Source organism: Oryx dammah, unplaced genomic scaffold (assembly GCF_014754425.2).
Source record: "Oryx dammah isolate SB20612 unplaced genomic scaffold, SCBI_Odam_1.1 HiC_scaffold_27, whole genome shotgun sequence".
Classification (NCBI taxonomy): domain Eukaryota; kingdom Metazoa; phylum Chordata; class Mammalia; order Artiodactyla; family Bovidae; genus Oryx; species Oryx dammah.
In genome coordinates, this window is record NW_024070211.1 from 118,011,599 (window position 1) to 118,038,770 (window position 27,172).

The 27,172-nt window shown below is 39.0% G+C and overlaps 1 protein-coding gene across 4 annotated transcripts in view; it reads right to left on the reverse strand.

The window, feature by feature from the left end:
• CCDC141 (coiled-coil domain containing 141) overlaps positions 1-26,552 on the reverse strand; it is a 235,062-nt gene extending 208,510 nt beyond the window's left edge. For 2 of the 4 annotated variants that reach the window (XM_040227726.1, XM_040227724.1), the window contains exons 1-2: positions 26,292-26,552; positions 23,282-23,404 (exon numbers count right to left, since the gene is read on the reverse strand). In XM_040227726.1, the coding sequence (XP_040083660.1) occupies positions 23,282-23,404; positions 26,292-26,393 (225 nt within the window). In that variant the 5' untranslated portion in view covers positions 26,394-26,552. The remainder of the gene's footprint in view (positions 1-23,281; positions 23,405-26,291) is intronic. The other 2 variants (XM_040227725.1, XM_040227723.1) reach the window with 1 other exon arrangement.
• Between the last annotated feature and the right edge of the window lie 620 nt (positions 26,553-27,172).

Here is a 27,172-nt window from a genome sequence, read left to right on the forward strand (position 1 = left end):
CCTACCAGGCTCCTCCATCCATGGGATTTTCCAGGCAAGAGTACTGGAGTGGGTGCCATCACCTTCTCTGATACAGTATTTAATGATCTGTTAACCAACATTAAGCAAAATTAATCAAGGCATGTTAACAGAAGCCTTTCAGTTATCCTTAGAATCTGCATTGCATTTGGTATCCTATGTTATTAGTACCGCTAAGCAACAAAATATAAGTCCACTGAGCAATATTTGAGCAATGAACATAATTATAAATACATATGAAATTATTAATGAAATATGCAATAACACTTCCAGAACAACCGGACAATTCGCCATTTAATTACTGCCTTCTACCATCAATCTTTCAAAACAGAGTAGTACAAAGTTTTCATTTCATCCTTTCAAAATGTTATGTAATTTGTTTTAAAGAAATTACTCCTTCAATTAAAATCAATTCTAATAGCTAAAACACATGTGCAATGTTACTGAATCAAACGTTGGGCCACTGTCCTGCGAGCAATAAAGTCATTCTACTGACACTTGGTTGTGGTGAAGGCAAGTGCAGGGCTCAGCAGAGACCGAGCAGCTAATGCTCAAAACACGGAACTCCTAGATGGGTTTCTGGGAAGAGTGTTTAGAGGCAAAGTGAGGGAGGGGAGCTCATATCATGGTGCTTGTGCACAATACTCTGATTGGTTGATGGTGAGGGTACAGCGGTGCTGCCACAGGTGTTTAACATTCTGTCTTCTGGCTCCAGGTGGGGGCCATGTGCTCATGAGGCAATTAACTTCTTCCATCTGGTAGGGTTTTAATAGCTGTAAAATTACTCAGGAATGTGAATCAGATTGTTACCTTTGTCCTTCATGGAGGAACTAAAGATTCTGTGACTGCTATATGGATGATTTGCTGTTTAAACTTTTCCTGTTCTCCTGACCCAACTGCTACTTTTTGTCATTACTATATATTGATGTTCTTTCCATCATTAACTCTTGAGCCAGCCTTTTGTGACTCTGGGGAGGCTTGGGAAACTAAAGCTTTTCTACAAACAAGAGGCAAGTGGAGGACATTGTAGAGTCTGTCCTGGGAAAGAAAGCCCCATAATGCCTCTTGCTCAGCTGCAATATTTGACTGTCCTTTTCTTTTTGGGATAGAACTGCCTGCTGAGAATACTACCTCTTTCCTGCTCTTCAAAGCTGTCTTTCCTGCCTGATACTGGGTGGGAATCTTGAATAACTCCGAAGTTCATTTAATAGTCCCTACTTTGGCACTCGGTGGCTTCCCAGTTGGTGCAGTGATAAAGAATCTGCCTGTCACTGCAGGAGACACAGAAGACCTGGGTTTCATCCCTGGGTCAGTAAGATCCCCTGGAGTAGGAAATGGCAACCCACTCCAGTCTTCTTGCCTGGAAAATTCCATGGATAGAGGAGCCTGGCAGCCTACAGTCCATGGGTTCACAAAGAGTTGGACACAACTGAGCATCACCACCATCACCCACTTTGGCATTCACACTAATCAATATTCTCTAATTCATCTTTACATTAATAAAAGTAACATTTTTGCCTTCTTAAAAATGAAAATAAAAGTACAAGTGCAAACACAATTACACACCTACATTTTTGAAAATATTACACTGGGAAAAATATTTCTACTCCTGTGAAACAACACTGTTTCATTAATCACCCTCAAAAATAATTTGCTATTAGAAACATTTTGGTATGCTTTTCTTTCATTTTTGTACCTGAAAGAAATCTCATCTCATAATCATTCTTTCAGACTCTTGCATACATTGGTTTGGTTATAAGCAAACTTCTCCTGAGCTAAAAAATAAAGTATTTTCATTCCCAGAAGATTTAATCTTCTTTAGTCTCTAAATCTTCACTGTCTAATATGATAGCCACTACTCATTTTAAATGTGGCTAGATCAAATTGTGATGTGCTATAAGTATTATGTAAATGCTGGATTTTAAAGATTTAATGAAAAAACTTTAAATATCTCATTAATAGTTTTTATGATATGTTGAATAATTTAGACATATTAGGATAAATTAGACATATTACTAAATTAACTTCTTTTAAAAACTTATATTGTTGGATGAGTTTTGGTAATTTATGGCTTTCAAAGAATTGGTTAATTTCATCTAAATTGTTGAACTGATGTGCACAGAGTTGTTCCTAGTATTTCTACATTATATTTTTAATGTTTGTGAGGTTGAGAGTGATGTCCCCTCTTTCATGCCTAATACTGGTAATCTTTATCTTCTTTCTTTTAACCTTTCTCAGTCTGGCTAGAGGTTTATCAATTTTACTGACTTTTTCAAAGAACCATTCATTTCTCTTGTTATTTTTCTGTTGTCAATTTCATTAATTTCTGCTCTTTATTTTTTGCTTCAGTCTGCTTGCCTCAGTTTTTAATTTGTTTTTATTTTTCCTGTTTAAGGTAAAAACCTAGATTGTTGGTTTGAGACATTTATCATTTTCTAAAGTAAGTATCTAATGCTCTAAAATCTACATGAGGCTAATAAGAAATTTAAAATCACATAGTCCGATAAATGGTGCTGGAATAATTGGATATTCATATGTAAAAGAATTAAACTGAATCCATATCCTACACCACTTTAAAAAGTTAACTGAAAAGGGATTAAAGACTTAAATATAAGACTTGAAACCATGAAATTCCTCGAAAACATAGGAAAAAGCTCCTTGACATGTGTCTCAGTAATAATTTTTGGGGGTATAACATCTAAAGCATAAGCAACAAGATTAAAAATGAACAAGTGGGACTAAATCAAAGTAAAAAGCTGCTGCACAACAAAAGAGATCATCAACAATGTGAAAAGATAATCTATAGAATGAGAAAATAATATTTTCAAATCATATATCTGATAAAGGGTTAATAGCCAAAATGAATAAAAGCTCTTACAATTCAATAGCAAAAAAAAGAAAGAAATTAAAAATAGGCAAAGGATCCGAATTGACACTTTTTTATAATTTAATTTATTTTAATTGGAGGCTGATTACAATATTGTAGTGGCTTTGCCATACATTGACATGAATCAACCATGGGTGTGCATGTGTTCCCCAGCTTGAAACCCCCTCCCACCTCCCTCCCCATCCCATCCCTCTGGGTCATCCCAGTGCACCAGCCCTGAGCACCCTGTCTCATGCATCGAACCTGGACTGGAGATCTGTTTCACATATGATAATATACATGTTTCAATGCTATTCTCTCAGATCATCCCACCTTTGCCTTCTCCCACAGAGTCCAATAGATTGTACTGTACATCTGTGTCTCTTTTGCTATCTCGCATACAGGGTTATTGTTACCATCTTTCTAAATTCCATATATATACATTAGTATACTGTATTGGTGTTTTTCTTTGCCTTACTTCACTCTGTATAATAGGCTCCAGTTTCATCCACCTCATTAGAACTGATTCAAATGTATTCTTTTCAATGGCTGAGTAATATTCCATTGTGTATATGTACCACAGCTTTCTTATCCATTCATCTGCTGATGGACATCTAGGTTGCTTCCATGTCCCGGCTATTATAAACAGTGCTGTATGAACACTGGGGTACATGTGTCTCTTTCAATTCTGGTTTCCTTGGTGTGTACGCCCAGCAGTGGGATTGCTGGGTCATAAGGCAGTTCTATTTCCAGTTTTTTAAGGAATCTCCACACTGTTCTCCATAGTGGCTGTACTAGTTTGCATTCCCACCAACAGTGCAAGAGGGTTCCCTTTTCTCCACATTCTCTCCAGCATTTATTGTTTGTAGATTTTTAGATAGCAGCCATTCTGACCGGCATGAGATGGTACCTCATTGTGGTTTTGATTTGTATTTCTCTGATAATGAGTGATGTTGAGCATTTTTTCATGTGTTTGTTAGCCATCCGTATGTCTTCTTTGGAGAAATGTCTATTTAGTTCTTTGGCCCATTTTTTGGTTGGGTCGTTTGTTTTTCTGAAATTGATCTGCAGGAGTTGCTTGTATATTTTTGAGATTAATTCCTTGTCAGTTGCTTCATTTGCTATTATTTTCTCCCATTCAGAAGGCTGTCTTTTCACCTTGCTTATAGTTTCCTTCATTGTGCAAAAGCTTTTTTTTTTTTTTAATCTGTCTAGTTTCTTTTTTTTTAAATTTATTTATTTATTTATTTTTAATTTTTACTTTACAATTCTGTATTGGTTTTGGCATAGATTGACATGAATCCACCACAGGTGTACATGCGTTCCCAAACATGAACCCCCCTCCCACCCCCCTCCCCACAACATCTCTCTGGGTCATCCCCGCGCGTCAGCCCCAAGCGTGTCATATCCTGCATCAGACATAGACTGGCATTTCGATTCTTACATGATATTATACATGTTTCAATGCCATTCTCCCAAATCATCACACCCTCTCCCTCTCCCTCTGAGTCCAAAAGTCCGCTATACACATCTGTGTCTCTTTTGCTGTCCTGCATACAGGGTCATCATTGCCATCTTCCTAAATTCCATATATATGTGTTAGTATACTGTATTGGTGTTTTTCTTTCTGGCTCACTTCACTCTGTATAATCGGCTCCAGTTTCATCCATCTCATCAGAACTGATTCAAATGTATTCTTTTTAATGGCTGAGTAATACTCCATTGTGTATATGTACCACAGCTTTCTTAACCATTCATCTACTGATGGACATCTAGGTTGTTTCCATGTCCTAGCTATTATAAACAGTGCTGCGATGAACATTGGGGTACATGTGTTTCTTTCAATTCTGGTTTCCTCTGTGTGTATGCCCAACAGTGGGATTGCTGGGTCATAAGGCATTTCTATTTGCAATTTTTTAAGGAATCTCCACACTGTTCTCCATAGTGGCTGTACTAGTTTGCATTCCCACCAACAGAGTAGGAGGGTTCCCTTCTCTCCACACCCTCTCCAGCATTTATTGCTTGCAGATTTTTGGATCACAGACATTCTGACTGGTGTGAAGTGGTACCTCATTGTGGTTTTGATTTGCATTTCTCTAATAATGAGTGATGTTGAGCATCTTTTCATGTGTTTGTTAGCCATCTGTATGTCTTCTTTGGAGAAATGTCTATTTAGTTCTTTGGCCCATTTTTTGATTGGGTCGTTTATTTTTCTGCAATTGAGCTGCAGGAGTTGCTTGTATATTTTTGAGATGAGTTGTTTGTCAGTTGCTTCATTTGCTATTATTTTCTCCCATTTGGAAGGCTGTCTTTTCACTTTGCTTATGTTTTCCTTTGTTGTGCAGAAGCTTTTAATTTTAATTAGATCCCATTTGTTTATTTTTGCTTTTATTTCCAGAATTCTGGGAGGTGGATAATAGAGGATCCTGCTGTGGTTTATGTCGGATAGTGTTTTGCCTATGTTCTCCTCTAAGAGTTTTATAGTTTCTGGTCTTACATTTAGATCTTTAATCCATTTTGAGTTTATCTTTGTGTGCGGTGTTAGAAAGTGATCTAGTTTCATTCTTTTACAAGTGGTTGACTAGTTTTCCCAGCACCACTTGTTGAAGAGATTGTCTTTACTCCATTGTATATTCTTGCCTCCTTTGTCAAAGATAAGGTGTCCATATGTACGTGGATTTATCTCTGGGCTTTCTATTTAAGTTTAATTAGGTCCCATTTGTTTATTTTTGCTTTTGTTTCCATTACTCTGGGTGGTGAGTCATAGAGGATCCTGCTGTGATTTATGTCGGAGAGTGTTTTGCTTATGTTTTCCTCTAGGAGTTTTATAGTTTCTAGTCTTATGGTTAGATCTTTAATCCATTTTGAGTTTATTTTTGTGTATGGTGTTAGAAAGTGTTCTAATTTCATTCTTTTACAAGTGGTTGACCAGTTTTCCCAGCACCACTTGTTAAAGAGATTTTTTTCTCCATTGTATATTCTTGCCTCCTTTGTCAAAGATAAGGTATCCATAGGCGTGTGGATTTATCTCTGGGCTTTCTATTTTGTTCCACTGATCTATATTTCTGTCTTTGTGCCAGTACCATACTGTCTTGATGACTGTGGCTTTGTAGTAGAGCCTGAAGTCAGGCAAGTTGATTCCTCCAGTTCCATTCTTCTTTCTCAAGATTGCTTTGGCTATTCGAGGTTTTTTGTATTTCGATACAAATTGTGAAATTATTTGTTCTAGTTCTGTGAAAAATACCGTTGGTAGGTTGATAGAGATTGCATTGAATCTATAGATTGCTTTGGGTAGTATTCTCATTTTCACTATATTGATTCTTCCAATCCATGAACATGGTATATTTCTCCATCTATTTGTGTCCTCTTTGATTTCTTTCATCAGTGTTTTATTGTTTTCTATATATAGGTCTTTTGTTTCTTTAGGTAGATATATTCCTAAGTATTTTATTCTTTTCATTGCAGTGGTGAATGGTATTGTTTCCTTAATTTCTCTTTCTGTTTTCTCATTGTTAGTGTATAGAAATGCAAAGGATTTCTGTGTGTTAATTTTATATCCTGCAACTTTACTATATTCATTGATTAGCTCTAGTAATTTTCTGGTGGAGTCTTTAGGGTTTTTTATGTAGAGGATCATGTCATCTGCAAACAGTAAGAGTTTTATTTCTTCTTTTCCAATCTGGATTCTTTTTATTTCTTTTTCTGCTCTGATTGCTGTGGTGAAAACTTCCAAAATTATGTTGACTAGTAGTGGTGAGAGAGGGAACCCTTGTCTTGTTCCTGACTTTAGGGGAAATGCTTTCAACTTTTTGCACTTGAGGATAGTGTTTGCTGTGGGTTTATCATATATGGCTTTTATTATGTTGAGGTATGTTCCTTCTATGCCTGCTTTCTGGAGAGTTTTCATTATAAATGGGTGTTGAATTTTTCAAAGAGATCATCAACAAAGTGAAAAGACAATCTATGGAATGAGAAAATAATATTTTCAAATCATATATCTGATAAAAGGTTAATAGCCAAAATGAATAAAAACTCTTATAATTCAATAGCAAAAAAAATAAAAAATAAAAAATGGGCAAAGGATCTGAACTGACATTTCTCAAAAGAAAATATATTGAAAGGTCAACAGGCATACGAAAAGATGCTCAACATCATTACAGGTCAACAGGTATATGAAAAAATGCTCACTAGTCATTATGGCATCCGGTCCCATCACTTCCTGGCAAACAGATAGGGAAACAGTGGAAACAGTGTCAGACTTTATTTTTCTGGGCTCCAAAATGACTGCAGATGGTGACTGCAGCCATGAAATTAAAAGACGCTTACTCCTTGGAAGGAAAGTTATGACCAACCTAGACAGCATATTCAAAAGCAGAGACATTACTTTGCCAACAAAGGTCTGTCTAGTCAAGGCTATGATTTTTCCAGTAGTCATGTATGGATATGAGAGTTGGACTGTGAAGAAAGCTGAGTGCTGAAGAATTGATGCTTTTGAACTGTGGTGTTGGAGAAGACTCTTGAGAGTCCCTTGGACTGCAAGGAGATCCAACCAATCCATTCTAAAGGAGATCAGTCCTGGGTGTTCTTTGGAAGCACTGATACTAAAGCTGAAGCTCCTGTACTTTGGCCACCTCATGTAAAGAGTTGACTCATTGGAAAAGACTCTGATGCTTGGAGGGATTGGGGGCAGGAGGAAAAGGGGACAACAGAGGATGAGATGGCTGGATGGCATCACCGACTCGATGGACATGAGTGTGAGTGAAATCCGGGAGTCGGTGATGGACAGGGAGGCCTGGCACGCTGCGATTCATGAGGTCACAAAGAGTCAGACAAGACTGAGTGACTGAACTGAGTTATTAGGGAAATACAAATTAAAACCACAATGAGATATCACTTCACACCTGATAGAATGACCCTCATCAAAAAGTCGGGAGATAATAATGCTGGCATGGATATGGAGATAAGGGAACCTTTGTGCACTGCTGGTAGGATTGAAAACTGGTACAGCCACTATGGAAAACAAATTGGAAGATCTTCAAAATGTTGAAAATAAAACTACTGAATGATACATTTCTGGGACTATAACCAAAGGAAGTGAAAACAGTAACTCAAAAGCTGCAGCCCTCATGTTCATAACAGCATTATTTACAATAGCCAAGACATAGAAGCAACGTAAGTGTCCATCGATGGATGAATGGATAAAGAAATTGTGTGTATACATACAATGGAATAGTATTCAGTCATGAAAAAAACAAATTCTACCACTTGCAACAACATCTGCAAACCTTGAAGGCATTATGTTAAGTGAAATAAGTCAGACAGAGAAAGACAAATACTATATGATCTCAATCACGTGTGGAATCTAAAAACCAAACAAACACTGAGTTAATGGATACAGAGAACAGATTGATGGTTATCAGATGCAGAAGGTGTGGAGAGGGGAAACTCGTGGTTCAAAAGTACAAATTAACAGTTGTAAGATGTAATATACAATCCAATGTCTATAGTTAACACTACTGCATAATATAGCGGAAAGTTAAAAGAGTCAGTTCTCATCACAATAATTTTTTTCCCCCTTCCCTCTTTCTTTTTTTTTCTTATTGTACCTGTATGAGAAGATAGATGTTAGCTGACCTATGGTAGTGATCATTTTACAATATATGTAAAATTAAACTATCATGCTATAAGGTTTAAATTTATATAGTGATGTATATCAATTAACTTTCAATAAAACTGGAAAAATAAATTACATGAGATTACATTTGTGGTTCATATTATATATTTCTATTTATTGCTACTCTAAGAAGTGTTTTCTGTCTAACACAGTAGTAAAAGTTTAATAGCTTATGGGAACACTGAATCAAAAATCTCAGGCTTTCAGAAAGCAGTCAGCAACAGCCTTCAGTGGTCTGAGTTCCTCCAGCTCCAATTACATAAATACTTGGGATATATTTTGAGCTGAAACTTAAAGTAAAAAAACATATCCCGTGAAATTGAATCTGACAACTCATAATTCTTTAGAGTTCCTTCTCTACTCATAGAGTAATTAGGATCTCTTTAAGAAAATCAGACAGCCATCTATCTAACATGAGATATCAAGCTGAAACATGAGACTGCTCTCTCACCTTCTTTGTCTTCCCATTTCACCAGCTTGACACATGCCTGCAATATGTACCACAGATACCCTCTTACTGGTCCTCTAGCCTGAAACCTGGGGCTTTGATTTCCTTCCCACCATTGTATCTGCAGTACCAAGCAGTGGGGAGAAGAGGGAAGAAAAAAAGGAATGTGAATTTATGACAAGTTTTGGGACCACAGGACTGGAAAATGTCAGTTTTCATTCCAATCCCTAAGAAAGCCAACGCCAAAGAATGATCAAAGTGCCATACAATTGCACTCATCTCACGCACTAGCAGAGCAATGCTCAAAATTCTCCAAGCTAGGCTCCAACATTACATTAAATGAGAACTACCAGATTTTCCAGCTGGATTTAAAAAAGGCAGAGGAACCAGAGATCAAATTGCCAACATCTGTTGGGCCATACAAAAAGCAAGAGAATTTCAGAAAAACATCTACTTCTGCCTTATTGACTATGCCAAAGCTTTGACTGTGTGGATCACAACAAACTGGAAAATTCTTAAAGAGATGAGAATACCAGATCACCTTACCTGCCTCCTGAGAAACCTGTATGCAGGTCAACAAGCAACAGTTAGAACCAGACATGGAACAATGGACTGGTTCCAAACTGGGAAAGGAGTATGTCAAGGCTGTACACTATCACCTTGCTTTATTTAACTTACATCCAGAGTACATCATGCAAAATGCCAGGCTGGATGAAGCGCAAGCTGGAATCAAGATTGCTGGGGAAAATATCAACAACCTCAGATATGCAGATGACATCCACCCTAATGGCAGAAAGCAAAGAAGAACTAAAGAGCCTCTTGATGATAGTAAAAGAGAAGACTGAAAAATCTGGCTTAAAACTCAACATTCAAAAAACTAAGATCATGGCATCTGGTCCCATCACTTCAGGGTATAGATGGGGAAACAATGGAAACAGTGAAAAACTTTATTTTCTTGGGCTCCAAAATTACTGCAGATGGGGACTACAGCCATGAAATTAAAAGATGCCTGCTCCTTGGAAGAAAAGCTATGATCAACCTAGAGAGCATATTAAAAAGCAGAGACATTACTTTGCTGACAAAGGTCCATCTAGTCAAAGCTATGACTTGTCCAGTACTCATGTATGGATATGAGAGTTGGGACTATAAAGAAAGCTGAGCACCAAAGAATTGATGCTTTTGAACTGTGGTGTTGGAAAAGACTCTTGAGGGTCCCTTGGACTTCAAGGAGATCAAACTAGTCAATCCTAAAAGAAATCAATCCTGAATGTTCATTGGAAGGACTGATGCTGAAGCTCCAATACTTAGGCTACCTGATGTGAAGAACTGATTCACTGGAAAAGACAGTATTAATGGAAAAGACTGAATGTGGAAGGAGAAGGGGATGACAGAGGATGAGATGGTTGGATGGCATCACCGACTCGATGGACATGAGTTTGAGCAAGCTCTGAGAGTTGGTGATGGACTGGAAAGCCTGGCGTGCTGCAGTCCATGGGAGCACAAAGAGTTGGACACAACTGAGTGACTAGACTGGGGACCACAGTTCCTTGGTCAGAGATAAGATCCCCTCTCAGAGATTTAGACCCTGCCTACTGCCTCCATCTTTACCAACACTTGGGAATTGCCTGGGTTGGAGCAGAGAATAGGAAAACATGAGGCAAAAAAAAAAAGGTATTTCCTCCCTTTCTAACTCACAGAAGTCCTCATTCTAGGTCTCAGATCTGAGAGAGAATACTTTTCTGAAAAATTTTCTGTCCATATCTGATGCATTCTTCAGGGTGTAAATTTGCTTTTGATTTGAGCTGAGTAATACTGAAGAGAGGGGGACAAAGCAACAACACTGTTGGCTTGGTGATCTTTGGAATTCTGGACACTTTCCCTAATCTACGTGGTAGTCCCTCATTTTCAGCATCCTCAGCACACATACATTCTGCCAGGTTTATAGCTGCATTGAATGGAGACAGGGTGGAGGTTATTTAGTCCGTCTTTCCTGGAAGTAGAATGAGTATCCAATTTTAAGACATTTTTTTTTTAAGACAAAAATTCTAATCTCAGTCAAGTCCCCAAACTTCAAATACGTGTTAGGCGGGAGATGGAGGACTCAGATATTAATCATCTGAAGGATAGGTCCAACCACAGAATCAGAAGTTCACCGTATTACTCCTGAGGAGTAATAGCTAGACTTGTCATGAGAATGACAGAGCCATGTTATTTGAAAACATCTTGAGTTTTACACATTTATACTTAAAGTAAATCTAAGTCTGTTCTTTAGACAAGATGCATTATGGCTAAGGCTAATCAGGTGGGAGTGTAGTAGAGTTAAACAAAACAAAATTCCCTCATTCTTGATTAAGCATGTTTTTTTCCGGAGCAGAAGTATCTGTCATCATCTGAATAGAATACAAAAGGTAAATTTTTATCCTGACATTTAATCTAACTCGGTGTATACTGAAGATTGGGAGTGGGGGTGAGTAGATTCTGTGCTATCATCTAACCTTGGCCACCCCTCACTTGTATATCTTGAACATCAGAATTCTGTCTTTTTAGTCCAAATCTTAGCCCCAAACCCTTTTTTTTTTTTTCATAATAAGCACTATGTATTCTACTTTCTGTAAAAACTTTTTGTTTGTAGATTTGTATTTTAAAGGAGGACTACTTTCTAAGTAATTAACAGCTTGGAAGCTACAGGTCTATGACCTCAAAAATGCTAGTTATGATCCTGACTTTTGACCCAGTTTTCAAATAGGAATATGTTGGCGACAATGTAAAGCCCAACCAGCACTGGTTTAAACACTCAAGAGTTTGTCCAGGTCACCCCAATAATATACCTCCTATATAATATACCTATATATTATAGGTATACCTCCTATATTGAGGGCTCAACTTACTCTCCTACAGTATAAAAGAAACATAAATAATCTTCTTATACTTCATTCCCCCATTGTTGGGCAATTTTTTTTTGTTTCCAGTTAAGTTATTCTATCAAAAACATGTGAAAAGATGCTTAATATCATGACAAAGCAGCTTCATATCTTTATCTTTACCAGTGTTTTCATTTCCAAGGACAGATTCCCAGAGGTGAGGCTGCTGAGTCTCAGGATGTGAGCATTTTACATTTTAATGCCTGCAAGTTTCCAAAATAATTTTGATAATCCAGATTCTCACCAACAGTATAGAATGCCGCTTTCCTCACATTCTCACTGTTACCAGATGTTACCAATATTTTAACTTATAATGGTGGATAGAAGAGAAGGGGGCAGCAGAGGATGAGATGGTTAGATAGCATCATGAACTCAGTGGATATGAATTTGCGCAAACTCTGGGATATAGTAGAGGATAGAAGAGCCTGGCATGTTACAGTCCATGGGGTCGCAAAGAGTCAGACACGACTTAGCAACTGAATAACTGGAAGTAAGACAATGAATGATTTACGTTTTATCATTATCTAGTTTCATTTCTTAGAGCATTATTGATGTTGAGCATCTTTTTACATGCTTATTGGCAGTTTGTCTCTCTTCTGTGAATAGTCTAGTATTTATATTTATTTGTCTCTCTTATCAATATAAAGGAGTATAATAACCCTGTTGTTGTCATATAAATTGCAAGTATTTTCCCTCTAGTTCATTGTTTGTCCTTTAAATTGGTCAATGGTGTCTGGAAAACTCATACTCACCTACAAAACAGCTCATATATCACTTTCTCTGTCAAGCTTCCCCTGGTTTTCCTGGAAGAATTAGTCACTCCTTCCACAATATATCCATAATATTTTGCACACATCCCTGTGTGCCGAGTTATAACTAAAGGCTTTTTCCCCTGATCAAGAAAGAATATCAAATTCAAGTCAGAGACTAGCATTATAACAGATATCTTTGAATCTGCTTTCATTTTTCTAAAAGTAGATCATTCACAAACTTCAAAGTTTTCTTTTTATCTATCATTAGTATTATCATACCATCTTTCATTTTAGAGAATCCTAGCTCTACTTCTCTGGAGAAGGCAATGGCACCCCACTCCAGTACTCTTGCCTGGAAAATCCCATGGACAGAGGAGCCTGGTAGGCAGCAGTCCATGAGGTCACTAAGAGTTGGAAACGACTGAGCGACTTCACTTGCACTTTTCACTTTCGTGCATTGGAGAAGGAAATGGCAACCCACTCCAGTGTTCTTGCCTGGAGAATCCCAGGGACAGAGGAGCCTGGTAGGAGGCCGTCTCTGGGGTCGCACAGAGTCGGACACGACTGAAGCGACTTAGCAGCAGCAGTTCTATTTCTCAACTGTCTCCCCATGAAATCTCTTCTTTTCTTCTGCCTGTTTTCATTCATGAGGGTTGCCTTCAAAATCCTGAGAGGGTATCAGCATTGCTGTTGTCTTCTGTTCCAGTTATCTATTGCTGTGTGACAACCCCTGCACATTCTGAAGACCTAAAATGGCAATTATTTATTTTGCTCACAATTAATTCTCAGGCTGGGCTAAGTGGGTAATACTTGTGCCCACTCTGTAGAGGTCAGGTTGGAAGTCCAGCCAGGTCTGGAGAATCCATTTCCAGATGCCTCACTCACACGACTGGCCAGCCAGAGCTGCTGCTGGGACACTCAGTTCGTCTCCACATGGGCCTCTCTATAATGTTCCTTGACTTACTCAATAGGTTAGGTTCCAGGAGTGACTTTTTGGAATTACTATTTGGAATTTATTTAGGAAGTAAAAGTAAAAGTCTCCTGAGACTGGACTGAAAACTGGCACCGCACGATCATCATCTATGCTATATTCATTTGCTCAAAGCAGTCAGAGTCTGCCCGGTTTTAAGGGAATGAACTTAAACCCCACTTCTCAATGGGAGGAGTGCCAAAGACATCATGGTCACCTTTAATTTACCATATCTTGCCAAATATTGGGTCCTTCCAGGGTTGTCAAATCAGTGTTTGCTATAACCGAGCCCTGCTCTGTTCCCTGCAGAAGTGTGGAAAAACTTCAATTCCTCCTGATTCTGTGTCACTTGGGGTCCCAGCCACAGAGAAATACGATGAGTGTTTCGTATTTCCCATGGACACTTCAGCTTCTGCCAAGGAGCCCAACCTTGACTGCTAAACCAAGACACGGGTAAGATAGAGGGCATCCCTGCCAAATTCTTTACTCAGAATTCAGTGTCTGTGCTGACAAAAATGTCTCCTTCTAGAACTCCTTCCCCTCTAGTAACCCAACTCGAATCAACACTTCAGTAAGTATGGACATATTCCATAGACAAACCAGTTTGGGCTGCTTAGCCCAAATCTTAATGAGCCTTTACTTCATGTCTGAGAGGCCTATTGGCATGGACTCTTTAGCTTCTTAAGCCAACTTATCTCATAAAAACAATATTTTATAAGATTGCCTATGGCACTTTCAAAATCTAAAGAATGTTATTTCTATTCTATTTCTTAAAAAATTCTATTTCACCCCACAACTTCATACTGTGCACTGGAATTGAATGTCTGGGAAAAGAAATAACCTATAGGAAAGTGCTATGTCAGCCAGGGAGAATCACTAGGAAGGTTTGCAGTTTCTTAGTTGTGAGAATAATATTTTTGTTTTTTAAATGGAAAAGCCCTCTATTCTCAAAAGCCTAAAAGAGAAATCATACTGCCCACTAGTTCCCACTCCCCCGAAACCTTGCACTGGTTCCGTATTGTTTCCATGACCTTCGTCAAAATGATCAGCAAACTGTGACAGGTACTTTACATGTAAAGAACACTATGACACAGATTCCTTTGAACCACAGATCAGTTAAGCGCTGGAATTTGGAAGGTGACAATTAATTTCACCTCTCTCCCCTCAAGATTCCAAATCAATTGAGAAACAGACATCTAAATCCATACATATGGATCAAAATATCTGCTGTTGTTACCAGCAAAGCTGGACTGGAGGACGGGTTTGATTTGACTTTCTACTTATTTTTCTTTAAAACCTAGTCCTTGGGACCTGCCTCTGGAGAGGACTGGGTCTGAAGTATAGACATGTATTTGGCTGCTCTGTGTAGGCCAGACTGTGGCCTGTTCTGGCAGGGACATCTGGCCAAATCAGCAGAAGCAGAAAGAATAGAGAACCTGCAGCCACAGGCAGTCATGGTCTGCAGAGAGAGCCTTGAGGCTGGCTTCCCCATGCTGGACACTTTCCCTAGTCTCACCAACTGGTAACACAGTGCCCCTCACTCCTATAGGAGGAGGAGACATGGCCGAAAGCATCCTTTCCAACATTTCTGAGAGACAAGAATTTCCTAACTTGTGGGTCTTACAGGAAAACAGAAAGGAGAGAAAATAAGTCTCCTATATGAGGTAAACATTTAGGGTAAATCATTGTTATGACACAGATCTTGTAAAATATGTTAGTCCTCTTCCAACTCTGTCTGAAAGCATTCTATCACATTCACAACACACATGCTATAAATATTTTTCAACATTTAAATATATATAATTCAAGTCACACAGTCTTACTTTATTAAAATATATGATTAAAGACCATCATGAACAAAGTGAAATGATAATCTACAGAATGGGAGAAAATATCTGCAAATCCTATAATGAGGGTTTTATAGGAATTTATATCCAGAATATGCAAGGAATTTTTATAACTCAATAACGAAAAACAAACACCCCAATGAAAAAGTGGGCAAAGACATTTCTCCAAAGAAGGTATACAACTGTCCACTAAGCACATGAAAAGATGTTTAACATCATTAGTCATTAGAGAAATACAAATCAAAACAACCCTCAGATACTGCTTCATCAAATAGGATGACTATAATTAAACACACTCAAATACACACACAGAAAATAACGAGTTTAGCAATGATGTGAAGAAACCGGAACTCACTGTACATTGCTGTTGGGAATGCAATATGGCGCAGCCACTGTGAAAAACATTTTGGTGTTTTCTCAAAGAGTTAGCACAGAAAAGCCCAATGACCAAGCAATTCCACTCCAAAAGAATTGAAAGCAGGTATTCACACAGATACTTGTATACCACTGTTCACTGTAGCATTATTTACACCTGAAAAGTGTAAATAACCCGTGTCCATGGTCAGATGAATGAATGAATAAATAAAGTGTGGCATATCCATATATTTAAATATTATTCGTTCATAAAAAGGAATGAAATTCTGATACCTGCTACAACATGAATGAACCTTGAAAACATTATATGGTAAATTAAATAAGCCAGACACAAAGGGATAAACATTATATGGTTCTACTCACATGAAATACCTAAGACAGACAAATTCTTAAGGGCAGAAAGTAGATTAGAGAGATTAAACAGGGAAGGGAATGCAAACCTTTGCTTAGTAGGTACAGAGTTTCTGTTTGGGGTGATGAAGACTCGGGTAGGAAGTTGATAGCTGTAATGGATGCACAACATTGTGAACACAATTAATGCCACTGAATTGTACGTTTAAATATAGTTGACAGATGAATGGATAAAGATGTGGTATATATACCCAGTGAATATTACTTAGCCATTAAGGCAATGGCATTCCACTTCAGTCCTCTTGCCTGGAAAATCCCATGGACGGAGGAGCCTGGTAGGCTGCAGTCCATGGGGTCGCTAGGAGTCGGACATGACTGAGCGACTTCACTTTCACTTTTCACTTTCATGCATTGGAGAAGGAAATGGCAACCCACTCCAGTGTTCTTGCCTGGAGAATCCCAGGGACGGGGGAGCCTGGTGGGCTGCTGTCTCTGGGGTCGCACAGAGTCGGACACGACTGAAGTGACTTAGCATAGCATAGCATTAAAAAGAAAGCCCAGAGATAAATCCACACACCTATGGACACCTTATCTTTGACAAAGGAGGCAAAAATATACAATGGAGTAAAGACAATCTCTTCAACAAGTGGCGCTGGGAAAACTGGTCAACCACTTGTAAAAGAATAAAACTAGATCACTTTCTAACACCACACACAAAAATAAACCCAAAATGGATTAAAGATCTAAACGTAAGACCAGAAACTATAAAACTCTTAGAGGAGAACATAGGCAAAACACTTTCCGACATAAATCACAGCAGGATCCTCTATGATCCACCTCCCAGAATACTGGAAATAAAAGCAAAAATAAACAAATGGGACCTACTTAAAATTAAAAGCTTCTGCACAACAAAGGAAACTATAAGCAAGGTGAAAAGACAGCCTTCGGAATGGGAGAAAATAATAGCAAATGAAGCAACTGACAAACAACTCATCTCAAAAATATATAAGCAACTTATGCAGCTCAATTGCAGAAAAATAAACGACCCAATCAAAAAATGGGCCAAAGAACTAAATAGACATTTCTCCAAAGAAGACATACGGATGGCTAACAAACACATGAAAAGATGCTCAACATCACTCATTATCAGAGAAATGCAAATCAAAACCACAGTGAGGTACCATTTCACACCAGTCAGAATGGCTGTGATCCAAAAGTCTACAAGCAATAAATGCTGGAGAGGGTGTGGAGAAAAGGGAACCCTCTTACACTGTTGGTGGGAATGCAAACTAGTACAGCCACTATGGAGAACAGTGTGGAGATTCCTTAAAAAACTGGAAATAGAACTGCCTTATGACCCAGCAATTCCACTGCTGGGCATACACACCGAGGAAACCAGAATTGAAAGAGACACGTGTACCCCAATGTTCATTGCAGCACTGTTTATAATAGCCAGGACATGGAAGCAACCTAGATGTCCATCAGCAGATGAGTGGATAAGAAAGCTGTGGTACATAACACAATGGAGTATTACTCAGCCATTAAAAAGAATACATTTGAATCAGTTCTAATGAGATGGATGAAACTGGAGCCGATTATACAGAATGAAGTAAGCTAGAAAGAAAAACACCAATACAGTATACTGACACATATATATATGGAATTTAGAAAGGTGGTAATGATAACCCTGTATGTGAGACAGCAAAAGAGACACAGATGTATAGAACGGACTTTTGGACTCTGAGGGAGAGGGGGAGGGTGGGATGATTTGGGAGAATGGCACTGAAACATGTATACTATCATGTAAGAAACAAATTGCCAGTCTATGTTCGATGCAGGATACAGGATGCTTGGGGCTGGTGCACAGGGATGATCCAGAGAGATGATACAGGGTGGAAGGTGGGAGGGGGTTTCAGGATTGGGAACTCATGTACACCCGTGGCGGATCATGTCAATGTATGGCAAAACCAATACAGTACTGTAAAGTAAAATAAAGTAAAAATAAAAATAAAAAAAAATGGGTCATCTGTGGAGACATGGATGGATATGGATGGCTTACAGAGTGAAGTCAGTCAGAAAGAGAAAAACAAAGAGCATATGTTAATGCATATATGTGGAATCTAGAAAAATGGTCCAGATGAACCTGTGTGCAGGGCAGGAAAAGAGACACAGACATAGGGAATAAATGGGTGGATGTGGTGGGGAGGAAGTGGGAGGTGGGATGAATTGGGAGATTGGGACTGACATATATATGGTACCATGTAGTAAAATAGCTAGCTAGTGAGAACCTGTTGCATAGCACAGGGATCTCAGCTCTGCATTTTCTGATGACCTAGATTGGTGGGATGAGGGGTGGGGACAGTGGGAGGGAGGTCCAGAGGGAAGGGATATATATATACTTATAGCGGATTCACTCTGTTGTACGGCAGAAAACACACAATATTGTATAGCAACTATACCCCAATAAAAAAATAATAAATAAATAAATGCATGTAGTACTTATTAACTTTTTCTTCTAATTATAATAGTGTTCTTGTTTTATTTCTTTTACTAAATCTAAGTTTTTTTTAATGTCTTTATGTTTGATTTTCTCTTTTCATCCATGCTAAATACATCATAGGTCCTTGAAGTGAAGTCGCTCAGTCGTGTCCGACTCTTTGGACCCCGTGAACTGTAGCCCACCAGGCTCCTCCGTCCATGGGATTCTCTAGGTAAGAATACTGGAGTGGGTTGCCATTTCCTTGTCCAGGGGATCTTCCAGACCAGGGATCGAATCCAGGTCTTCTGCATTGCAGGTAGACGCTTTAACCTCTGAGCACCAGGGAAGCCCGCAAAGGGACTAAATCGGCCTATTCCTCATAAGCAGGGCAGGAACCAAGGTCCTTGATGAGTGATAAATTTTAAAAAATGAAAAAAAATGGTTGAAATTGCAAATTCATATATTTACCACAAAAATTTTTTAATGATTCATTCACACTAAATATGAATTTACATATTTTATAGCAGTTTTCAGGAGAAAAATCACACTATTCCTTATTTAAGAAATAAGTTTTTGTAGGACTACTACTACTAATATATTTTGACTATTCATTTTTAACTAAGTAAAGAAAAATAGGACAAAAATAAACATTCACTGGGTCAGAGATGAAATTGGAATCAGGAAGTCAATAGATTTATGAGTCAAGTTAGAGGTGAACTTTTTAGTGTTTTATATTTTAAAGGGTCACTGTTCACTGAATGCTAATATTACATATTAAAAACAAATACAGGAGCCAGCGTCCAGAGGTTTTCTTGGCTCTTATAGTTGTAGTTGGGCTTTCCTAGTGGCTCAGATGGTAAAGAATCCACTTGCCAATGCAGGAGACGTGGGTCCGATCCCTGGGTCGAAGATGCCCTGGACAAAGAAATGGCAACCCACTCCAGTATTCTTCCCTGGGAAATCCCACAGACAGAGGAGCCTAGTGGGCTACAGTCCATGGGGTCACAAGAGAGTTAGACATGACTTAGCGACTCAACAACGACATAGTTTTAATTCCTTTGCACAGTAGCAATGCAGTTAGTAGTATGACAGATGATAAGGGGCAGAATGTTTGCAGAAACATTCCTAAGGCATTTCTGACCCTTCTTTCCTCCTTGAGCCACCTGCGGATGTGGTGCTGAGAGGGGACACAGACAGATATTTGTTACCGGCTTACATTTCGCTCTTTCCTTTCCTGAATTCCTTCTTTCTCATTAAAATAATAATCGAGTGTGGTTTGAGAATCTAGACGCCTTTAGGGAATGAGTATTTTCTCCACATGTTTATGTTTTCCCCCACTGAAAATAGGAAAATATTTCTCTCTGGATACTCCATAGAATTGTTAAGTACTCTGTTGAAAGGAAAATAAGGTCTCTGGGGTATAGACATTACCAACATTAGAAACACTCTAACAAATTCTGTGTCACCAGAATTTTTCCCTTTAGTCTAAATTATTAGGATTTGAGATAATTTTAATCAAAGGCAGAAAATAGCTTCCCTATAAAATTAAATACCCAGATTTCCCTGATATATTAATTATCAACAGAATAATTATACTACTTTTTCTTTTCAAGGCAGCAAGCACTTCTGTAAATCATTGCATTTCCCCCGCCAGATTTCCTTTGTAGATGTTTGAAGGTATCAATTACTACCATAATTTTTCAAATAAAGAACCTGAGACCAGAAAGGCTAACTACTTTGTCCAAAGCAGAGTGGACTCAGCACAGAACTCCTACACCCTCCCAATACTCCTAATAGTACATTCTTCTTTATAATTAGAACAAATCTCAGGGCCCTGTGCATAGGGAAAACACTGGAGTGAACATTAAATATTAAATATTATTGGCTTATCGAACTGCTAATGTTCCTATCATTCAAAGAGCTCATATTAAAAATAACTCAGTACAACAATTTCCTGCTACAGGTTAAGATTGTACCTACCCTAACAACATAATAACTGGTAAATTAAGTTACTCCAGCCATTTACAATATGGAATTCACATTCCTCTTATTTAAAAAAAGTCTTTTGTCAGCAAATATGAAACAGACTTCAGACTCCTTGATTTTTTCCAACCAAGATGATGCTACTACTAAAAATTTCTTGGGGGTAAGTGGCTGGTTTGTTGGGTTAGGAGAGGGTACAGGAAATGGACACTAAGAAAGAGGTCATGGCTAGAGAGCTGCAGGAAGTTAAAAGGTCTTTCTACTTAAGACCTCATGTTCTTAGACCCACAGGCAGAGGAAGAATGGTTCCACTATTCCACTGCACATCAAGACAAGATCCACAATAGATACAAACCTTTGATTCATCCTTTCCCAATCATCTTTACAGATAAAAGCCTAAGGTCCAGAAGACTGGCATTAAAGGACAAGACTTTACAACTGAGAATCACAAGCACCTTCTACGCATGAATCCTATTAATAGAAAACCCTCTTCTAGCTGTGCTCCTGAGTAGATTCAGGCATGCAAATTTGAGCACAGTTGTTAAGGAGAGACAAACTGCTCTGCCTAAGAAAGAATTCTCCCTGGAATTGTAGGTCTGGATAGGAATAGGGCTGGGGGAAAAGAGGTAGCCCAAGAAACCCAAACTGCTGTGAGCTTCCCCACCAGCCATAGCCCATCAGTGGACCTGAAAGTGCTGGCTAGGCATGGACTGCTAGCAGGGCCTGGGGAAGACCTACAGTTTCTGGGTTAACGTCAGAAACAGTTGGCAGGTATGTATGAAGGGGCTGGGGACACAGGAGACCTTGAGAAAGTAAACTTCTATGGATGAGCAAGAATTGTAGGGAAGTGTTGGATTTCCACAAGTCATAAAATTGAGCTTTTTCTGTAGCAGCAAAACCTTGAATTGTTAGCCAGACTAAACTAGCTATTGGCACGTGTGTGCATGCTCAGTCGCTCAGTCATGTTCGACTCTGCAACTCCAGGGACTGTAGCCCACCAGGCTCCACTCTCCATGGGATTCTCCAGGCAAGAATACCGGAGTGGGTAGCCATTACCTTCTCCAGGAGATCTTCCCAACCCAGGGATTGAACTAAGGTTTCCTGCATTACAGGCAGATTCTTTACCATCTGAGCCACCAGGGAAGCAAAATTAGCAAAATTAGTCTTTTGATCCCTGGTTCAATGACTGCTTACATCAGCATGTATTTTTTAAGATATACGAAGGACTTCCTGGTCACCAGGAATTTCTACCTTGAAGGACAAGGAGCTATCTACACAGGAGAATAAATTCTGGTTTCTAATACCCTCCTGCTCCAGTACTAATTCTTTCTTTAACTTCTCAGTCTGATTTATCCTTTTACTTTTACTACTGCTGCTGGTACTTGTCAGACGCCTATCAGCTCTGCCTCTAAATCTAGAAAGCAAATGTAAATTCCAGCCTACATGTTCAAAGAAGCAAGTAACATTAAAGTGCTAATGACACAGAATACCTAGTCATTGTAGACTTCTGAATCCAGCCTCTTTGATTTTAGTAATGACACTCATTTGCCTACGAGGGTTATTACTCACAGGGTTCACTGCTGCACAGAGTTCCATTCTCAGAGGGAGAAACCACTTGGGGTTTAATGTTTTACCTATTACTGTCTTGAAGTTCTTAACAATTTTATCTTTGACTGTGTGTTCTGCAAGTAAAGTTCAATGGCAACAGAGGAAGTGCTGAAGGATGGGAGCCTCACTCACCATGTGGTCCATCCCTCCGGGGAGAGAAACTCTGTTATCCTGTCTGCTCCCCTGCCCCTGCTCAATGACCTCTGCCCTCTGCCCTGGCAGGTGTCAGGGCACAGCTCAGAAAGGTTGGGGAGGTCCACACCCTGTACACTGAGCTGGGGCTGAGGCCCAGTGTCTGTGAGGTGCTGCACTGACCCCAACGTACTCCCCTCCCTGAAGGAGCCAGACATTAAATAACAGATTTTAAAAACACTGTGACAGGCCAAGAAAAAGCTTCTTCTTGCTTTTAACTTTGTGCTGGACCCCACAAACTATATTCCTGTCTCTGATTAGATATCTTATCTGGCAATCTCAAACCAATATTGTTTTTAGATTCTTAACTTAAATAGTCACAACATATATGCAATAATAACTCTTCATTGAAACGATTCTTTGGCTTCAAGAACTCTTAATAATAAATATAAAATCAGATCTTTTCAATAGTTCAACCCTCTATATTATTTTTGCCAGCAGGTATCATTAACAATAGAAGCTTGGATCTGTTGTAGCTTGACAGTACATTGCATGAAATGGAAATGATGGAATTTTTTTTCATGGAGGCAGCCAGGAAAAAAGAAAGTACTTATTTATCCACAGTGAAAATATTATCACTACATATTTTCTATCACATTAGGGATAGTTTAAAAAAAAATCTTGTTACTTTCTCCAATGTTGGTGTTTGCTCAACTATAGTGTTTTTCTGTTATCTATCTGGCATGAAGTTAAAATAGCCATAGGTCAGTGACATAAGGGAGAATTAAGGGGAAGTGTAAGAAATAGCTTTTAATTTCTTCTTAATTTTGCATCTGCTTCATATCTTACTATCTTACCTTGAGTTTGGCCAAAAGAAGTTCATGATCGTGAAGAAGTTTTTTGGTTTCATCTTGATTGCTTCCAATTTCTAGAAGATTGGGCTGTGATTCAGCCAACTGAAGTTGTACCCATTTGCCACACTAAAAATAAAAATGAATAAAATGCAGTTTTAGTTCCCCTTACTCCTTCCCTTTCACTCTTCTTCTTTTTTTTTTCAAAGCTTCCAGTTACATTGTGAAGAGTTTAACCTTTCTATAGAGACATGTCCTACTTAAATTAGAACAGAACAGTTCTAACATAAATCCATGCCCTGGCTTTTCTTTTTCTCATTCATAGGATAAACTCTTTTCTCTTAGCATATTAGATTTAAATTTAAAATTCCCAAATGAGGAACATTTACAATAGGTTATGTATTATTGACGGAGAAGGCGATGGCACCCCACTCCAGTACTCTTGCCTGGAAAATCCCATGGACGGAGGAGCCTGGTAGGCTGTAGTCCATGGGGTCGCAAAAAGTCAGACACGACTGAGCAACTTCCCTTTTTTTCACTTTCATGAATTGGAGAAGGAAATGGCAACCCACTCCAGTGTTCTTGCCTGGAGAATCCCAGGAACGGGGGAGCCTGGTGGGCTGCAGTCTATGGGGTCGCACAGAGTCGGACACGACTGAAGTGACTTAGCAGCAGTAGCAGCAGCATGTATAATTGAACAGTAAAAAATTATAGAATAATTCACACAATTTTACATTCTCTTGCTCAGAAAAAAAAATTCTAGATAAAAATAGTGATTTGAGCAAGTAAAGGGTGAACTTCACCAAAGGGAAAAAGTTTCATAAATGTCATTTATGTTGATTAGTGTCTTTAACCTTGCTGAATCAATCAGAAAGAATAAACAGCAGAGGAAGCAAGTAATTTTTAGTTTATTTCAAAGCTAAAACATAATATTTTTCAAATTTTATTGTTGAATATTCAATAAAGTATGCACAAAAACATCAGTGAAGTTGGATGGGTGACAACTGTCATTTGAATGCACTCAACTTCTTTTCCACATGAAGGACCCTTTCAGTGTCCTGCCCCAAGATACAATTCATCATTGCATTTCCTAAGGAATTGCTTTTTTAAGAAGCAATATCGATTCAGCAAGAGGAAGCACTAGCAGGCACGTGCACTTGGCTAAGTGAATTGCTGAGGAGAAACGAGAAAGCTACACGGCTATTCTAGATCATTAGTACCCTGAGACTGCTTAGAAATGGGAAGCCCGCATGAATCAGACACAAGCACTTCTATTAAGATGCACTTTCCATTTTGAACAGCTTGGAGTTTATTTCAAACAGCACAGCAGTGAACTTAGGGAGCTGAGGGGGCAGGATGGAGGGGACTTTCTTAAAAAGAGTTTTAGTTAAGAGTTTCCAGTCTAATTTTAGAGGTTTTTTTTTTCTTTTTTCTCACTGTCAATTTTGCCCCGATTCTTTGATCATTTATTCTATACGCATTCTTCCTCATCCTACTCAAATAAATGTTTCATATTTGAGGGAAAGAAAAGTGAATTAAAAGAAAAACAGGAATTTTCCCTCTTTTTCCCTCACTGCTGATAATTGCAGTTACTCAGAGCATCATAAAATGACATGCAAGTTATCAATTTTGCTGCTTTTGCTTCTCGCTTTTTTCCGCGTCCATCCATTACCTCTGAAAAGAATGGAGGTCAAGGGACTCAGCAGAGGCCCTGTTATTGTGAGGCCAAGTCTCGAGAGCCCTGAGCAAGCGGCCTTGGTAGGAACACTTTGCATTTCGTGCTTCCAGTTCTTCTAGCCTGAATCATTTTGTTCAATGTCAAGTACTGCTTTCCTGTTACGAATTTTCACAGTAACATAAAATTTGCGGCAATTAAGTGAAATTAAACAGGCTTTATTGCCCATGCTTCTTACAAAAGCCCAGAAAATTCATTCGGTTAAGCCTGGCGGGGTCTTGAAAGCGTAACAGGCTGGTGAGCACTGATTCCCTTCATTAAACCCTGAATTCTTGAGGTGGGGAGTTGTCTAAATCCAAGCAAAAGGCTTCAGGAATTTTCATAGGACATATTCATAGGGGATAAAATCATGCACCCCACTCCAGTCCTCTTGCCTGGAAAAGCCCATGGGCGGAGGAGCCTGGTAGGCTGCAGTCCATGGGGTCGCTAAGAGTCGGACACAACTGAGCGACTTCACTTTCATGCATTGGAGAAGGCAATGGCAACCCACTCCAGTGTTCTTGCCTGGAGAATCCCAGGGACGGGGGAGCCTGGTGGGCTGCCGTCTTTGGGGTTGCATAGAGTCGGACACGACTGAAGCGACTTAGCAGCAGCATACATTCTTCAACCTAAAGATGTGTGCTCATCTTTGCAAATGGGCAAAGTGCTTGACATAAAACATGCAGAATCCTGTAAGTCCCAAGTGGCTTCCATTTCCTGTGGTTAAGGGCAAGTCAGACACATGCCCTTTGCATCTTCCCTGGTGGGGTCTTCACTCTCTCACCAGTGTGACAAGGATTTACTAATGCCTTCACCGTGTCAAAACCAGAGCTGCAGAGGGCAAGCGTCACTGTCTCTTGTTAGGAGTTCCCTGTGCTCCGTCACGCTGAAAACAATGCTGCCCCTTATCTCTTCCTTCCTTCATCACATCCACTCTCAAAAATCACAGACATTTCCCAGGTCCACTGGACTCTTAAGCCTAGCAATCATGAACCTGTGGTCACAAACGCTTTGTCTTTAAAAACCAAACTGAAAGTATACGGTAGGGTTTGTTATTGCTTTTCTGAAAAATCAAGCTGCTGTATATGTTTTATGGCTAACTGAAAGAGAAACTCTAGCAACTGGCTGAAACTTAGCAGAGGGTCCTCTCAGTTGTCAATTTAAAGACGCATTAAGATGTACTTGCTGGGTTATTTTCTATATGCTGTATACTGCTGATTGTGTGGGATGTTTTTTAGGATTATCAGCACATAGCAAGAAGCCTACAGCCACACAGGAAAAAAAAGGAAGTTGTCTGCTTACCTTTATGACAGCTATAACGATTTTGGAGTCCCCAGCCTGCACAGCTACTGAACTGACTGTCGTTGTAGAAAACTCCACAGCGGGACTCTCTCGGCTGGACATGGTACGTTAGAACCAGAGTTTACGCGCTGGACAGCCTGTGTGCAGATGTGTGGCTGCCGCTCATTTCAGAAGGCAACAACTGGGGTTACTTGGATTCATTCAGGGAAAGAGCGCCGCTCGCACTGATTACTCTGCCAAAAGGAAAGAACAGGAGGTTAAAAATAGACAACCTCATTGAGTTTATCATGAGAGAGAGAGGAAAGAACGGGAGAGAATCGCCACACCCCTAGTATGGTAATACTGAGTGCCTGTTATTTTGGCCATTATCTTAAACGCAGAGAGCAGCTTCTAGCTCTCTGCCTATCAGCTGATGTTTGATAGCAAATGGAAAAAGAATTACATCCTGACAACCCAAGATACTTTAGCCATTGAATCTATACAGTGATGGTGAACTTTGAAACCAGCCAGTCATTAACCTGGGTATCAATCTTTTCAAGATTTTTTTAAGTCTTCTTCATGCAAAGCAAAGTCCAAAAGATGTACTTTAAAAAAAAGTGCTGGTATTTATTCTGGGACTAAGCCACAGAATTGTTTGAAATACATTTTTGGATTAATCTGCTTTTCTAAAACTGCCTCTTGTCAAATGAAGTTTATGTGAAATGGCCACATTTTTCTCAGAGCCTCGGATTTCTTAGAGACTTTTAAAAATATCTCAATGAGCATTTATCAATAGATATCCAGCATGTCAGGATTTCTTTACAACTATCTACTCCACTGAACAGTATTTTCAAGTTCAGATATCATGACTACTAGGAAGTAATACACTTTCCAATTACTTT